Raw genomic sequence first — 17,544 nt, 5'->3', positions numbered from 1 at the left:
CAGTGGGGACTTGCAGGAGGCAGCCAATTCATGGTTCTCCCTCATCATGGATGTTTCTATCTCTCTCTCCTTCTTCCTTCCTCTCTGAAATCAATAAAAATATATTTTTTAAAAAAGAATAATGTAGATAGGGTGATGGGGAGAGGAGATACATGGAGTGGTTGAGAGAGGGTGAGGAGGCAGGGATGGCTCTGAGTTAGAAAATAGTTTTATGAATGTAGTGGGTATAAATTGCAGACTACAGCAATCAAGTGTGAAAGAAATATTTTTAGTAATTCAACTTAATTTTTATTTTGGCCTACATCTTGCCAGAGTGGAAACAAAATTCACTCATGTCATGTCCTCCCTCCCCTCCTTCCTCCCCATACACACACTTCTCTAAGAACTGCTGGGTTTACCTAATACCCAGGCATCCAGGAAGGGCTTCTGATGCTTGTTGGCTCATCTACTCATCCATCCACCCTACATCCTTGTTTGAAGTGTTTGCTGCAGCTTTTGAGCTAGTCATGCACCGAATAAGGACCTTTTGGTAGTATCATTTATATATATAAAAGCCTAAGCAACCAAACAACCAAATGACCAGTTGCTATGACACACACTGACCACCAGGGGTCAGGCGCTCAATGCAGGAGCTGCCCCCTGGTGGTCAGTATGCTCCCACAGCAGGAGCGCTGCTCAGCTGATGGGTACCAGATGTCGGGCTCATGGCTGGCAAGTGCAGCTGCAGCAGCGCGAGCCTCTCCCACCTCCGTGGCAGTGCTACCGAGCAGCGAGCAGCGAGCAGCGGCAGTGACAAGCACAGTGGGGCTGGGATGGGATGAGCAGGAGCAGTGTGGTTCCCTGCCCAGGCTCACATGTTGGTGCTGATGCTGGTGTAAATGAAACCTTATTAGTTGACTATACCATCTTGGTTTGTGTAAGTGCACTCTTATGATGTTCACACAATAACAAAATCATCCAACGAGGCATTTTTCAGAATGTACGGCTGTATAACCCCCTCCTGAGTCACCTGCCCCGCAAGAAAATGTCTGTGATGTTTATGCTGTTATATGCCATGTGGAAGTGGATTCTTCAGGGGCAAACTCAGAGGAGCTTGCCAAACAGGATCAAGAGGGCACAGGCTCTAGGAGATGAAGGGTGGGTGACATCTGGGTAACAGGCAGTCAGTAGAGTTGGGGAGGGAGATGGGAATTCAATTCACCACAAACATTGTGAGTAGTGACAGAGGCATACTCAGGGATGGAGGACAGCTTAGTAGAAGAGGTGACCTTTGAGCTGGACCTTGAAAGATACGGCTGATTCCATCATAAAAAAATGAGTGGGAGTGCACAGAGCACTGCAGTGAAAACAGCGCGAGCAAAGCTCTGGCTAAGGTGAAACCAGGACTGATTTCCTGAGCCCACCTTGACCAGTGGAATGATGAGGCAATTCCCAGGAGCATGCTGGGGCCAGGGAATGAGCCCCGGAAAGAACCACACGGCTGCAGATTAAGTACTCGCAGAGCTGGACAGAAGGAAGAAAGCATGGATGATGCCACCTCTGCAGGTCTGAGTCAAAATTTCATGTGTTCCCGTCAAACTTTGAAACTGGAGAGCCAGTAAGAGAAACAGTCCAGAGATGGAAGACGCTGACCATGCCTTGCCATACTAGCAGTCAGCAGATGTGCGTCACTGCAGATTGCCCCAAACCAGAGAGGGTCGGACCTGCATTACCACCATTTGTCCACCATCCAGAACTGAAATATCATTGCTGTTAAACGTACACATAAACAACTGTTGGACATAGAAATCGGGACTTAAAAGAACTGTTGGCCCAGAAAGAAACTCACTATAGACTGATTCATTTGCCTCTCAGCATAACCATTATTGCTTGTCTCATTTTCGGTTCCTATAAGTGTATTCCTAGTATCACCTGAGCTCACTCATCTAGGGGAAATGATGAACAACATAGATTGAAGAACAAGAACAGCATTGATCAGACTGTCAGACCTCAGAGGGAAGGTAGGGGAGGGTGGGGACAAGGGAGATAGATCAACCAAAGGACTTGTGTGCTTGCATATGAGCCTAACCAGTGAACACGGACAACAGGGGGATGGGGGCATGCGTGTGGGGGGGTTTGGGATGGGAATGAGGGGGGGGGGTTTGATGACAAATATGTGATACCTTAATCAATAAAGTAATTTTAAAAAAAAAGCAACTGGAGAGACAGGGTTTCTAGATGTGTCTTTCTCTGCTCCCTAACTGGAGGAGGGGTAACCAGACAATCTGCGTTCACTGACCAGCTAGCCCCTTTCCTGGAAGAAAATGCCTTGGAGGGGAGGGGAGGGGAGGTCCAAGACAATCCCGTGAAAACCAGAGGTGTAGGCAGTCCTGCCTGTCAGATTGAATCCAAGGTGTACTTTTATTTGTACCTTATCTACAGGAGGAATACATAGGATCTTCAATTTCCATTATCCACATTAGTCCATTTTCAGATTAGTAGTAGCAAATGCAACCAGAAAACACTAGATGATTCAGACTTCATCTGTCTACATTTCACTCTCCACAGTCAGCAGTTTTATCAGGGTTCCTCAGTCATAATTCCCATCTGGACTTTAACTGATACCCAACTTTCTTAATACAGTCATCAATTCTATCCTAGTCATTCCAAATTTGCATTTATTTACTGCTCCACTGCCTACCTAAGTGTCTGGAAAACAGTAAAGAAACAGAAATACTTTCGGTTTTAATATTATTTTCACTTTCTTTCAGTGTTCAATATTCCTATTATTTCTGTAACAGATTTGAAACTATTTTTCATAAGGAAAATATCCTCACTTCACATAAGATGAGCTACTTCAAAGGTACATGTGTGAAATAAACATAGAAAATATCTACTACTTCCAACCATCATGAATTCTCATTCAACTATTATTTAATGAACCCCTGCAGACCAGGTGGCTCTATTAGGAAGTGAAAACAGAGCCTGTTTTTTTTTTTCAGGAAATGACTAATCTTCTTGGAGAAGTAAGACCCACTTACTTGAAAAGTGAAACCACACTGCTAAACAGGATGTAATTCCAGCCAGTACTCTCCTCTTCTCTAAGGTCACATCTTCCTAAAACACAGTGGCATTTACTGAGTGCCTTCCATGGGCCAGGTATTAGGCTAGGAGCTTCTGGATAGCTTTTTGAGTCCCCAAACAACCCCAAGAAATATGAAAGATTTTATAAAGGATATTAGTAGAGAAACTAACCATTCCCACCCTAGTTTTCCTAAATCGAGAAAACAGCCATAATCTTTCAAAGTTCAGTTTTTATGAGGCACTTGAGTATCAACATACTAGAATCACATAAGAGTATTTATTATTATAATAGGGGGTGTAAAATGTTTTATCCAAGTGAGTTTTGACTATCAACCAACAGATTCATTTTAGAGGGGCTTATTCAATATCTCATCCTTCTAAAGAAAAATTCCTATAAGGAGACTAATTTTGAGATCACTTTTACCAAATAAGCATTCAATAGACTTGTCATCAAAGTGCTACTGGACTAATCTGGTCTTTATACGCCCAGGCTGACCTCTGCTGGACAGTATAACCTGCCAACGTATTTTTTTTTTCTCTTGAGATAATATGGCTAGGGAAAGAGCATTTTCCCAAATTATATTTAGTATTTAGATTCATATAGTTCAATTTACTAATACTCATCAAGCCCTCCACACTACCTTACAGCAAAATCTTATATTGCACTCGGCTGCCAGAGGCAAATGACCATGGGCAGAGGAGGATATTGATGAGGTTACATGAGCTTCCCACTCTCAATGGTCCTTTGGATATTCTCTATGCTCTTATGCAGCTCAGGCTCTCTGGTGCATATCTTAGAAGTACATTAAGAGTCCCTGCCTACTGGGCCCAAGTTCAGGGTTGTCAGGTAAAACCACAGATCCCTGCAAGTATCTCCTAGGTGCACATCACAAAGCTATAGTCCATCACTTTGTAGAGGTCACTTATGCCCCTAACTAGCCAATGGAAAGTCTAATAAGAATGGTGTAAACAAGCTGAACTTTAAAGTCTTATGCTCCAATTCATATAAAATTGCAGAAAATAAACAAGAATGCCCCTGAATATGTGATACTTTTCCATTTCTCATGTTCTTTCAAAATATAGGCATATCCTGGAGACATTCCAGTTTCAGTCCCAGACCACTACAATAAAGCAAATATCACAATAAAGTGAGTCACAAGTTTTTTTGTTTCCCAGTGCATATAAAAGTTATGTTTATACTATATTGTCATCTAGTAAGTGTGCATTATGTCTAAGAAAAAAAACAATGTACATACCTCAACTTAAAAATATTTTTATTGCTAAAAATACTAACCATCATCTGAGCTTTTGGCAAGTCATAACCTTTTGGCTGGTGGAAGGTCTTAAAATGCAGTATCTGCGAAGCACAATAAAGCAAAACACAATAAAACGAGGTATGCCTGCAATGTCTGTTTCTGATAATAAAAATTACAAAATTATTTTTATTTCCAACTTTTATAAAAGGAAAAAATGAAAAAATAAAATTTCCTATAATTCCATCACTGAGTCATTGTAAAATTTAGGTTTATTTTGTGCCCATCTTTTCTCTCTGTGTATATGTGTGCACGAGTACAGGTGTGCATCTGACTTGAACCCATCAATTTTGTAGCTTGCATTTTTAATGTAATAGTATCCTCTGATTGTTTTTCTATTAGTAAATATTCTTTAACACTATTTTATTTTATAATGTCAACAGATCATAATGCATGCAACCAATATCTTATTATTAAACACTGGGGCTGTTATGAAATAAAACTATGCTGAATGGCTATATATCCTATCTAATAAAAGGGTAATATGCAAATTAACCATCACTCCATTACAAATATGGCAGCGCCCATAGCCACAAGATGGTGGTGCCCAGTCCTCTTAGCCCTGCCGGAGTCCCCAAGTCCCGGGGGGGGGGGGGGGGGGGCGGGGCAGGGAGGACATCAGCTGAGAGCAGGCAGCATGAGCAGCATGGCAGAATGCTTGCTTCGTCACCATGGCGATGAAGCAAGCATTCCACCCCGGCTGCGGAGGGACTCTGGGCAGCGGGCACAGAGCGGCCAGGTCCCGCAGAGAGCTACTGGCACATGAATTCATGCGCGCAGGGCTACTAATATATATATATATATATATATATATATATATATATATATATATATATATACTATTTGACCAAATATTTTATTATTTTCTTAGGATACATTCCCTAGATAAGCTTACTGGGTCAAAGTTATGGGGTCTGAACATTTTTAAAATTCCAAAACAGGCACTTCTAGAACTACTCTGTAGAAATATTGTACCAATTTCAGCTTCCACCACAGCATAGCAGTACCCATTTCACTTAACCTTCATCCACGCTAAGAATTATAATGTAAAAAGAGCTGTACTGCCCTGGCCAGTGTGGCTCAGTTGGTTGGAGCATTGTTTCATATACCAAAAGGTCATGGGTTCCATTCCAAATCAGGGCACATATCCAGGTTGTGGAGTCAATCTCTGGTTGGGGTGTGTATGGGAGGCAACTGATTGATGTTTCTCTCTCACATTGATGCTTCTCTCACTCTCTCCCCCTCTCGCTTCCTAAAATCAATAAAACATATTCTCAGGTGAGGATTTTTTTTTTAAAAAAGTACTTTGCCAAGTGGATAGGCAAAAATAGGGTTTTCCAGTCTAACATATTCATATTTATTCATAATAATCATACTTTCATTGACCATTTGTATTTTTTCTGTTGATTATACATTCATGCCCTTTACCCATTTTTCTTCTAGTGCATTAATGTTTTTCTTATTTATAGGAGTTCTTTATATATTAAGGCTGTTGACTCTGTTGGTCTTGATGTGGTACACATAAACAAAAGTTGCTAATCCAAATATACCCTGAAATTATTAGTTTTGGTGTGGTGTGACTTCTCTGGCTCAATAAATTATTTCCAGAAAAAAGAAAACAAAATAAAACCCCAACTCAAAAAGTATGGAATAAGCCCCATTAAATTGTGGGGAGACTAAGGTACATAGTGGTCAACAAATAAACAATGAAGAAGAAATAGCCTGTGTACTATAGGATTTCTTTTTTCTTCAAAAATGTGTTTAAAAGATAAATGACTTTAAGAATGCATTTATTAAAAGAATACTGTGTTAACTCAATAGTTAAGCAAGTTACATTGCTATTATTTAATAAAACCCTTTCTCTTCTTTCATCTGTAAATGGTTATTTCTGTGGTTGAATACTGGTAATTTTTTCTGTTTTTAATCAATTACTTTATTATATAATATCATTTAGAAATATGTTTTATTTGTTTTTGTATAGCAATTTTAACATTATATTTGTTTTGCTGTGGGGGAAAAATATTCTGTCTTATAGGAAAGACAAAACTCCTGAAGACCACTTATGGCATCTTTATTTACATATTAGAACGGGTCAGCCAGTGAAAATCCTAGAAAAAGAAAAGACAACAAACATTCAGTTGAAAGAAATAATTGTCTCAAACTATATTCTCAGTGTTTTGTTTGCTCTAGAATCTAAAAATCCCATTATAACCACAAGTACCACAATGGTAAATAAGATTTGTCTTTGGTCTAGTGATTTACCCAAAAAGGAGCTAAAAAAAAAAAAAATCCATAGTGAACCTTTCTGTCTTGTCCTACAAAACAACCTAAAATGACTTTCTGGATCCTCTCCCATTAACAGAGACTAAAAGAAATAGTACACTTAAAAGAAGTAAGGAGATGAAGGAGACCCAAAGAAGGTCAAGTTCCCAGGTCTAAGAACAACCTGTGTAGGAAAAGCAATGCACGAAAGCCTTTCCCAGGACTAATACCATTCTGTTTGGTATCTTGGACATAGATGACTGTGGATTAGGTCCTTCTGGTATTACAGCAGAAGCAGTCAGCCTACACTGCGAATCAATGACAAATAGCGAATGGATACACAATCAATGAAAATCAAAGCTTGGAAACTAATCTGTATGGAATTCTACTAGAATAAGGATAATGTCAAAGACACAGATGCAAGTCATGGAAGAATAATCCTCATGGAATTATATAAAAATAAAAACAGATTGTTCCAGGAATACCCCCCAAAATTAATAGACAACTATTAACAATATAGAACAATGATAACAATATAAAAGTTACAGGAATGGCTTTGGGGCCATATTTAAGTAAAATAAGGGTTGCTTGAACACAAACCCTATGATAACAGTGGATATGCTGGACAAAGAGATGATTCACATTCCATGCAGCTCATAGCCAAACAGTGCAAGATTTCACCACATTACTTAGATGGTGCACAATTTAAAACTTATCAATTGTTTATTTCTGAAATTTTCTATTTACGGTAATACTTTCAGATCATAGCTGAACATGGGTAACTAAAACCATGGAAAGCAAAATTTTGGCTCAGGGTAATGTACTAACTTTGGGCTTTGTCCTTTTTTTTCTAGTTCCAAATTTTTTCTTTTTTCTTGAGGTAGGCATTTATTGCTGTGAACTTCCCTCAGAACTACTTTTTCTGCATCCCATAAGTTTTAGTATGTTGTGTTTTCATTTTCACTTGTCTTAAGGTATTTTAAAATTTCTCTTCTGATTTCTTCTTTGACCCATTAGTTGTTCAGTAGCATGTTGTTTAGTCTCCACAAACTTGGAGACTAGTTTTCTTCTTGTAATTGATTTGTAGTTTCATAGCATTGTGGTTGGAAAAGATGCTTGGTATGACTTCAATCTTCTTAAATTTATGAAGACTTGTTTTGTGACCTAAGATATGATCTTTCCTAGAGAATGTCCCATATGCACTCGGAATGTCCCTTATGCACTTGTTGCTTTTGGATTAAGCATTCTATATGTATCTGTTAAGTCCATCTGGTCTAACATGTCATTTAAAGTGATGTTTCCTTATTGATTTTCCGTCTGGATGATCTATCCATTGATCTAAGTGGGGTACTAAAGTTTTCTACTATTAGAAATAGTTTTCTACTTTATTGCCGTCTATTTCTCCCTTTGGGTTTGTTAATATTTGCTTCATATATTTAGGTTCTCCTATGTTGGATGCATAAATATTTACAAATGATATATTTTATTGTTGGACTGACCCCTTTAACATTATGTAATGTCTTTGTCTTTTTTTTTTTTTTAATCCTCAATCGAGGATATTTTTCCATTGATTTTTAGAAAGGGAAAGACAGAGAGAAACATCGATGTGAGAGAAACACATCGACTGGTTGCCTCCAGCCTGCACCCTGACCAGGGCTTGGGCTGGGGAGGAGCCTGCAACCTTGGTAAATGCCCTTGACCGGAACCGAACCCAGGACCCTTCGTTCTGCAGGCCAACGCTCTATCCACTGAGCCAAACCAACTAGGGCTCCTTCTTTGTCTTTATTACAGTCTGTTTTAAAGTGTATTTTGTCTAATATAAGTATAGCTACCCCAGCTTTCTTTTGGTTTCCATTTGCATGGAATATCTTTTTCCATCTCTTCACTTCCAGTCTGTGTGTCCTTACATGTGAAGTGAGTCTTTTGTAGGCAGTATATAGCTCTGTCAGGTTTGTTTTTTTTTAATTCACTCACAAACTCTATGTCTTCTGATTTAAAAATTTAGTCCATTTACATTTTGCTGCTTTGTTAATTACTTTTTGGCTGTTTTGTATTTCCAATATGTTCCTTTTGCCAAAATCTCGGACATCTATTTTTACAGAAAGGGAATTTCAGTAGAATTATATATTTTACAGTTCAAAATTAGTTTATTTACATTTCAATGATGGGTCCAAGTGTCCATTTGCCTATTTGCCCATTGTCTTGTTCAAAAATAAAAATATCTCACAGCAGATACATGTATGAAGAACCAAGTAAAAAACTACTTGAAAAAATTATCTGGCTCTGAAAACAATGGCTAATACACAATGTGCAAGCATGGAGGACAGGTATATTAGAGAGGACAAGTGGCAGGACCAGGATCAGAGTACAAAATTAAGTATGAAAAGCAACTTAATCTGAGATGGAAGAGGATCATACTACACACTTTGCTTTAGAGACCAAAATAATTAATTTTGAATGTAATTGCACAAATTGTCCCATTAGTTTCATCTCCCACTGTGCTTCCTGCACCCTTTCAGCTAGCTAGGCTAACCTTCTTTTAGCTCCTCAGATTTGCCATATTCCCTCCTGCCAGAGCTTTTATATATCTCTTCCCCCTTCTCTTTGATGAGTTTGTCCCTATTTATCCTTAGGATCTCAGTTTAAGCATCAATTCCTCAGAGAAGCCTTCCCTGTGATCACCATATAAATCAGATTCCTTTGTTGTATGTTTATTCAGAACTGAGTTCCTTTCCTTCAGAGAAATTGCCTCACTCTGTCATAATGCAGTCAGTCATGAGGTGACTGGACTGTCCCTCTTCCCTGCTGTACTGTTAGCTCCATGAGGTGAGGCTGGTTTTGCTCACCATGCTATTCTTTGCACCCGCCTTATACATATCTCAAAAAATGTTAATTGAACAAGCAAAACAAACTACCAAACTCAGAAATAGTTTAGAAAGAACTCTGAATAACAGGGTGTTCTAGTAATCACATTTACCTGAGCTTTCCGCATGGATTGTGGCTCAATCATGATGTTGATAAGAGAGGGTTTAGTTGTGTCTGCCAAGCTTTTCCTCAGGGATTCTTGGAGTTCTCCTGGTGTTTGTACAAAATACCCATTGCCCCCAAATGCAGTCATGACCTGCTCATAATGTGCATTTGGCAGAAGACACATTGGAGGGGCCCTGAAAAAGTAGGTCACAAATAAATAGAAAAATAAAATCATATCATTCTCTGACATAATTTATAGAAAAATTTAGACTAAACTGAAAGGCATACTTTTATATCCAACACTTAAACTGAGATGCCAGTATACTAAATTGTCCATATATTTCATATTATCTATATAGTAAAGTCAAATATAACTTTTTTGTGATGATGGAAAAGTTTTTTATCTGTGCTATCCAATATAATAGCCACTAGCAACCTGTTGCTATAAGCACTTGAACTGCGACTAGTTAAAATAAGAAACTAGATTTTTTTTAAAAAAAAAAGTTGAAGTCCTAAGATCTCTTCTTCTTCTTCTTTTTTTAAACATATTTTTATTGATTTCAGAGAGGAAAGGAGGGGGGAGAGGGAGAGAGAGATGAAATATCAATGATGAGGGAGAATCTTCAATTAGCTGCCTCCTGCATGCCCCACACTGGGGACTGAGCCCACAACCTAGGCATGTACCCTGACCGGGAACTGAACCATGACCTCCTGGCTCAACCACTGAACCACGACGGCCAGGCAGAAACTAAATTTTTTGTTAGTTTTGTTGTTTAAAATTTTTTTTGTTAAAGTATAGTTGGCATACAATATTATATTAGTTTCAGGTATACAACATAGTGATTTGAGATTTATATACTGTATGATGTGATTACCATGGTATGCCTATTAACCATCTATCACTGCAAAGTTATTACAATATTTCAGACTAGCCTCTGTGCTATACACTACAATGGTTACAAATAATAAATACATATAATAAATATAATATTAATTATACAATAAATATTTTATAACTGTAAGTTTATACTTCTTATTCAACTTTTTTACCCATCCTCCTCTTCCCTTCCTCTCTGGAAACCATCAGTTTGTTCTTTGTATCTATGACTCTGTTTCTGATTTGTTTGTTCTGTTTTATTAGATTCCACATATAAGTAAAATCATATGGTATTTGTCTCTCTGTCTGACTTATTTCACATAGCATAATACACATCCATCCATGTTGTTGCAAATGGCAAGACTTAATTCCTTTTTATTCTGAGTAACATACCATTTTGTGTGTGTGTGTGTGTGTGACATCTTCTTTATCCATTCATCTATTAATGAACACTTAGATTGCTTCCATATCTTGGCTATTGTAAATAATGCTGCAATGAACATAGAGTGCATATATCTTTTCAAATTGTTGTTTTAGTTTTCTTCTGATAAATACCCAGAAGTGGAACTGCTGGGTCATACAGTACATATTTGCAAATGATGTATCTGATAAGGGATCAGATTTAGCTAAATGGTATAAGGAAGACCTCTGGATGTAAACATCCACATTCCCAAGATGTACTGGGAGCACTTTACAATAAGGTCTTTATTAACAAGGCTTAGACATCAAACTCACTTGTCTGAATCTTCAGTGGCTCCCTGATCATAAACCATTTATTGAAGTGCTCAATCATGGATGGCTGTGCAAAGAGGAAACATGCAGACAGGGTTCCCCTTTAGAGGGGCAGACAACATAAACAAGCACTTCTCACACCATGAAAGCACATTCCAATACAGATGACTTTTTAAAGAGATTAAACAGATGGGAGAAAGTAAATATACATTGTTCTGGGCTACTTACATAGCAGTAGCATCTCCAAATTTTAACATTTCCTTCCAGGAATCTGTATCAATACCTTGGTAAATTCCATTATTATTCACCACCAAAAGTACAATTGGCAAGTTGTACCTAAAATTGACAGCAAAATATAAAGAAAATGATTCTTCATTTTAACAAAATTTCTTTTCTTAGAGCTGAAATTTTAACTTAAAAATAGTTTTCCATAAACTTTTTTTTGTAATATTAGGACAAAACTAAAAATTAAGTATTTATTATCCTAATAAAAGAATATCAAATAATTAACAGAAACATCACGGAGTAGCAAAAAGAATGCAAGATTAGGGTTGATAAAACTGGTTCAACTATTATGCAACTATGAACCTGGGGCAAATCACTGAGCTTTTCTGAACCTTGGTCTTCATAGACCCAAGTGTTAATACAATGATGACTTCCATGCCCGATACCTCTGAAGCACTATTTCTAGGTTGTGTCTAGGAGTTTTGTTTGAAAGTTATCTTTCTATTTATTGAATTCCTCATAGATAACCAGCATTTGCTAGATGCTGTGGGAAGTACACAAGTGACTAGCGTATATTCTCTCCTCTCAAACCACTTCCAATACAGATGACTTTTTAATCATTGGAAAAACATTACATGGGGTAATAATTAGAAAGAGAGTATTTAACAATGTGCTAAACAGTATGACAAAGGCCAAAAAAGGCTGATTAAACTTTACTAGTGACTGACAAAAGAATATAGACTTTATTTTCTACAGATATAATTCCTGAGGTCAGGTGTAAAAACAAAACAAAAAACCGCATACTATTATGTAACAGGATTGTGGTAACTACCTGCTCTCCATGCTCAAAGAGAATGGCTTTATTTCATAGTGTAGAAGGCTGACTTCCCTGTAAATCATCTTTTAGGTATACAGTATATTACTTGGTTGCCAATACAGATATTCTAACAAGCACATAGTTTCCCTCTGATCTGGAAAGTTTGATATACCAACACTTTGAAAGTCCCAAAACATGATTTACTAAAACCCTAACAGGAGCCTTGGTTAAGAATATAATTGTTTTCCTAGTTTAAATAATTGGAGAGAAAAAAATCCCTATACTTCTATAGTTGGATCTACAACTTATAAGTTTCTCCACGAATCCTGACAACTATAAAAATTATCTTGCCTGGCCGGCATGGCTTAGTGGTTGAGTGTTGACTTAATGAACCTGGAGGTCATGGTTTGATTTCCGGTCAGGGCACATACCCAGCTTGATCCCCAGTATGGGGTGTGCAGGAGGCAGCCAATCAATGATTTTCTCCCATCACTGATGTTTCTATCTCTCTTTCCCTCTTCCTTCCTCTCTGAAATCAATAAAAAATATATTAAAAATAATAAAATAAAAGCCTGTTCAATGTGAGATTAGTGTTGTAAAAGCATTGATGTTCATTTTAAAAAATAATCTGAATAGCTAATTTCACTGAGCAGTCACCTCATTTTACCTAGATCATCCCATTTGTTCCTCACAACTGGGCCTCTCAGGTAGGAATTATTACTATTCCTGTCCCTACTCTAGAGGAGACTGAAGCTTGGTTAAGTGACTTAACCCAAGTCACTTAGCTTTGCAGTGGTCAAGCCAGTATTTAACTTCAGGCCATCTGACCAGAAGCCATGCTCTTAAGCACCTAGCTCTGCTGTCCCTGGCAGAAAACAAGTTTTTCTCAGACAGAACTTTTTTTCAGTGACCTCAAAACCATGCCCCATAGTTTTATAGGATTTTGGCATGCAGTAAAGAGGTCAGAAGCATGCTGTCCTGGATGAGAAAGACCCTGGGGTTATTAATACTAGTATCTATACAGTGCTGTGCACAGGGCACCTGGCATATGATCAATGCTCGGTAAGCATTTGTTAGGCAAGTGGGTCTGTGCATAATTCTTTCAGATTTTGGAGAAAGAAATGCCCTATTCAGGATGCTGTTTTACCTGCAGATGGTTTCCACTTCCATGCCAGAAAACCCAAATGCACTGTCTCCTTCCACACAGATGACCCGCTGTCCTGGGTTTCTATCTTTAGCCACTATAGCAGCTGCAATGGCAAATCCCAAACCAACTCCCATTGTTCCAAAAGTACCAGCATCTAGCCTATTGGAGAATAAAGCGAAAATGAAACCCTCTAGGGCATGTCACAGATGGTGGGGTTGGCATAAATCTAGACATATTCACATGGTTCATGAAAAATAGAGAACAGTAAGAACATTCTTTTTCTTTAATGTAAAATTTTAGACTGTGCAGAATTAATTTGTCAGAGATAAGCAGAACGAGAGGAAAAAGTCACTCGTGATTGCAAGACTGAATATATCCTTAGAACACTGACCACAGAAATTATCACATGATCTTGAGGACATACCAACCATAAAAACTCTATACAACCTTACTTAAGAATACTTTTATAAACTATGTCCTTATACACTGAACCTGTATACTTCTCAAATTTTTTTTTATTAATCTGCACTACTGAAGTTTCAAATGTAATGTATTATAATTCATTGTAATTTCTTTTTTGGGAACTTTACCTGTGGCGAGGAAGGTAGTTTTGAAGCACAGTGCGTCCAATATCCATAGTATTTGCTCCTTCACTTACCACCATGCAGTCTCTAGGTAGTTGTTCTTGAACATGGTAGAATACTGTGTAATAATTCATAGGCAAGGATTTTTTGGAAGCTAATTCCTAAAACATTAGAGGGAAGTATAATCAAATTAGATTGAGATATAATAAAAAAACTGTACATACTGTCAATAAGCTACTATCAAACTTATTTGGAAACAGGTTAACAATTGCAAGCTACAAGGTTCCCAAGTGGCCACCAGTGGCCACCAGTGGCCACCCTGATAAGCGAATTGATCTATGAACAGTCCCGGTGGACATGCTAAGAAAAATGGGTTCCACTGTCCTAGAATAAACCCGGGAATATCCCTCTTCCTGGACAGCCACAATGCACATTAACATATTAAAAACTGAGAAGTCCTATAGTAAAGATAACTGGAAACACTGGGTTAAACACATTGAAACAGCCCTATTTGAGCACTTTTAAGGAAACTCGGTCTTAGAAAAAAATGAAAATTTTGTTCTGGACTATTTTCACCTGAACTATGGCTTGGAGTTTAAATAAAATGAAGTCAGGATTTCCGAAAATCTGGCTCTTCCTCACATGCACTGACAGTAAAGGGGATATGCTTCACCCACTATTCTAAAGCGTCTCTGAGCTGAGAGAGGGCCACGTGGGGCTTTAGCAGCCACAGTCCCAGCTGGTCCCAGCACTGCCTCTTCACCTGTGCTAGTTTGGTCCAGTGGAGATTATACTCAAGATGGATGAGGGACCCTCCTATACTCCTGCACCAGAGAAGGTAGGCAACTTCTTTCCATCTTAAACTAAGGCAATTCCTAGGGAAAAGAAGGAATTAATCATGATACCATTAAGGAAATGGAAGTGATGGCTCTTAATAAGAGAAAGTCATTGATTAAAATTCAGATGAAAGACAGAATCATGTATAATCAATTCTGCTTGTTTTGAAAATGAGATGATTGACATATTAGGGAACAACATAAGCATAACTCAAATTTCATATTTGCTCATGCATGATTCCATCAGTGAGATACGCTACATGGACACAGAAAACTACACCCAGCTGAACAAAGATGCATAGAAATACAAAAAATGGTGGGAAAAAAATCAGGAACAACCTTTCTCACAAAGAGAAAGCACTACCTATATACAAAGACTTTTTAAAAATATATTTCTTTATTGCTTTCAGAGATGAAGGGAGAGGGAGAGAGAGATAGAAACATCAATGATGAGAGGGAATCATTGATCGGCTGCCTCCTACACGCCCCCAACTGGAGATCAATCCTGCAACCCAGGCATGTGCCCTTGACTGGAATCGAACTTGGGACCCTTCAGTCTGCAGGCCAGCGCTCTATCCACTGAGCCAAACCAGCTAGTGCTATCAAAGACTCTAAACAGAAAACACCAAATCCTGCAGAAGTGGCTCATTTTAGTGCTAGTAGTGGATGGTTTCACACATTACAATTTCCAAAGCCTTAAGCTATCAGGCAAAGCCACAAGTGCAGATGAAGAAGACACAAAAGAATTCCCAGTATAAACAAAATGAATTAAGAAAGCTATAAGTATTCTCACCAAAAAAAAAAAAAAAAAGATAAATGTGAGGTACAGATGCGTTCATTAACTAGATGGGGGAAACCCTTTCATAATGTGGATGTATATTAAATCACCATGATGTACCTTTAAATATCTTACAACTTTGTATATCACCCTATATAATAAAAGCCTAATATGTTAAGTGTCCAGTCGTCCATTCAACTAATCAAAGTATAATCATACCTAATAAAATGGTAATATGCAAATTACCATCACTCCGCTACGCCCACAATTGGGCCGGCTGGAGGCGTGGGGGGCGGGACTCAGGGTGGCCGATTGGCTGGCGGTAGGAGTGGGGGGCGGGGACTCGCGAGTCCCCGACCCCCGCTCCTCCCGCCGGCTTAAACGGCCGGCGCTGCTTAGGCCGGCGCTGCGGAAGACGCTGGTGGCGGAACTCGGAGTGGCCGATTGCGTGGCTGCTGGCACCCGTTTTCCACCAGCAGCAGTTTTCCTCTGGCCACCCGCCCGATCGGAGCGCCTCCCAATCGGAGTTCCTCTCGGGGTGGCCGATCGTGCTGGCGGGAGGCGCTCTGATCGGCGGGTGGCCAGAGGAAAACTGCTGCTGGCAGATAACTGGTGCCAGCAGCCAGGTGAAGGAAAAGTCTATTGCACGAAACTTCGTGCAACGGGCTCCTAGTATGCTAATGATATGCTAAGGCCGCTCAACTGTTCGCTATGACATGTGATGACCACCAGGGGGCAGATAGTTGATTGGTTGACCAGTCGCTATGATGTGCACTGACCAGCAGGGGGCAGACAGTTGACTGGTTGACCAGTCGCTATGATGTGCACTGACCAGCAGGGGGCAGACGCTTTGACCGGTAGGTTAACTTGCTGCTGGGGTCCAGCCGATCTGGACTAAGCGAGATGGGCCGGACAGGCTTTGGAGCCCTCCCGTGGCCCCTCCCTGGTTGGCTAACCTCCCGTGTCCCTCCCTGGTCCCAATCGTGCACCAGTGGGGTCCCTCGGCCTGGCCTGCACCCTCTCACAATCTGGGACCCCTTGGAGGATGTCAGAGAGTTGGTTTCAGCCTGATCCTGCAAGCCAGGCAGAGGGACTCCACTGGTGTATGAATTTGTGCACCAGGCCTCTAGTACCTTGATAAAGCTAAACATTTTTTTAAAAAGAAAAAGAAGGTTGTACATTAGGTAAAAATTTCAATTTTGATTAAACATCTATCTATTATAAATGTATGCCTTGAAGGACTTATATCTTAAAGGTAGAAAAACATACCCCAACATGCCCCAGGATTTAAGGCTCCCAAAGACCGTAATTGTAATTTTATGTTAAGGTCACACTGAGGACAGTAAGCCACACCTGTCCACACAGGCTTTTACAACTTCCTGTCCAATGTCAGCTCACCCTCCTTCCACCACAGAAACTCGCAAGCTAAACCCTTCAATGCCTATTTCCCCAAGAAACTTCAGGTCTCTCTCAAAGTAAAGTGCCATATATATAGTGAGATATATATGAAAGACTTTGCCACCATTTTTATTAGGTCTCTATCTTAATGTTTCACAAAGTTTTTGAGAGCTGTGCCCCTAACTCCTTTTTCCCAATGAGTCCAGTAGTTTTTACTGCAAAATTTTGCATAGCATGGTGATTTTTAGGAATGCATATGCCATATTATGACAGAACTGAACCATGAACCTGGAGCATTCTTTTTTTTTTAATTTATTTTTTTATTTTCTTTATTGATTAAGGTGTCACATATTTGTCCTCATCCCCCCATTCCCATCCCACACCCCTCCCCACGGATGCCCCAACCCCCTGTTGAACTTAACCATTGGTTAGGCTCATATGCATGCACACAAGTCCTTTGGTTGATCTCTCCCCCCTCCCCCCACCCTCCCTTATCCTCCCTCTGAGGCCCGATAGTCTGATCGATGCCTCCTTGTTTCTGG

The 17,544-nt window shown here is 39.3% G+C and overlaps 1 protein-coding gene across 1 annotated transcript in view; it reads right to left on the bottom strand.

Annotated features, from left to right (window-relative positions):
- Positions 1 to 6,224: 6,224 nt before the first annotated feature.
- HACL1 (2-hydroxyacyl-CoA lyase 1) overlaps positions 6,225 to 17,544 on the bottom strand; it is a 35,345-nt gene continuing 24,025 nt past the window's right edge. The window contains exons 13-17 of the mRNA XM_079794459.1: positions 13,997 to 14,151; positions 13,407 to 13,565; positions 11,446 to 11,553; positions 9,616 to 9,802; positions 6,225 to 6,484 (exon numbers count right to left, since the gene is read on the bottom strand). Coding sequence (XP_079650585.1) covers positions 6,452 to 6,484; positions 9,616 to 9,802; positions 11,446 to 11,553; positions 13,407 to 13,565; positions 13,997 to 14,151 — 642 coding nt within the window. The 3' untranslated portion in view covers positions 6,225 to 6,451. The remainder of the gene's footprint in view (positions 6,485 to 9,615; positions 9,803 to 11,445; positions 11,554 to 13,406; positions 13,566 to 13,996; positions 14,152 to 17,544) is intronic.

This window comes from Cnephaeus nilssonii (genome assembly GCF_951640355.1).
Source record: "Cnephaeus nilssonii genome assembly, chromosome: 17".
In the NCBI taxonomy this organism is placed as follows: Eukaryota; Metazoa; Chordata; class Mammalia; order Chiroptera; family Vespertilionidae; genus Cnephaeus; species Cnephaeus nilssonii.
The sequence above is the reverse complement of the archived record's forward strand: the minus strand, read 5'-3'. Positions and strand labels throughout refer to the sequence as shown.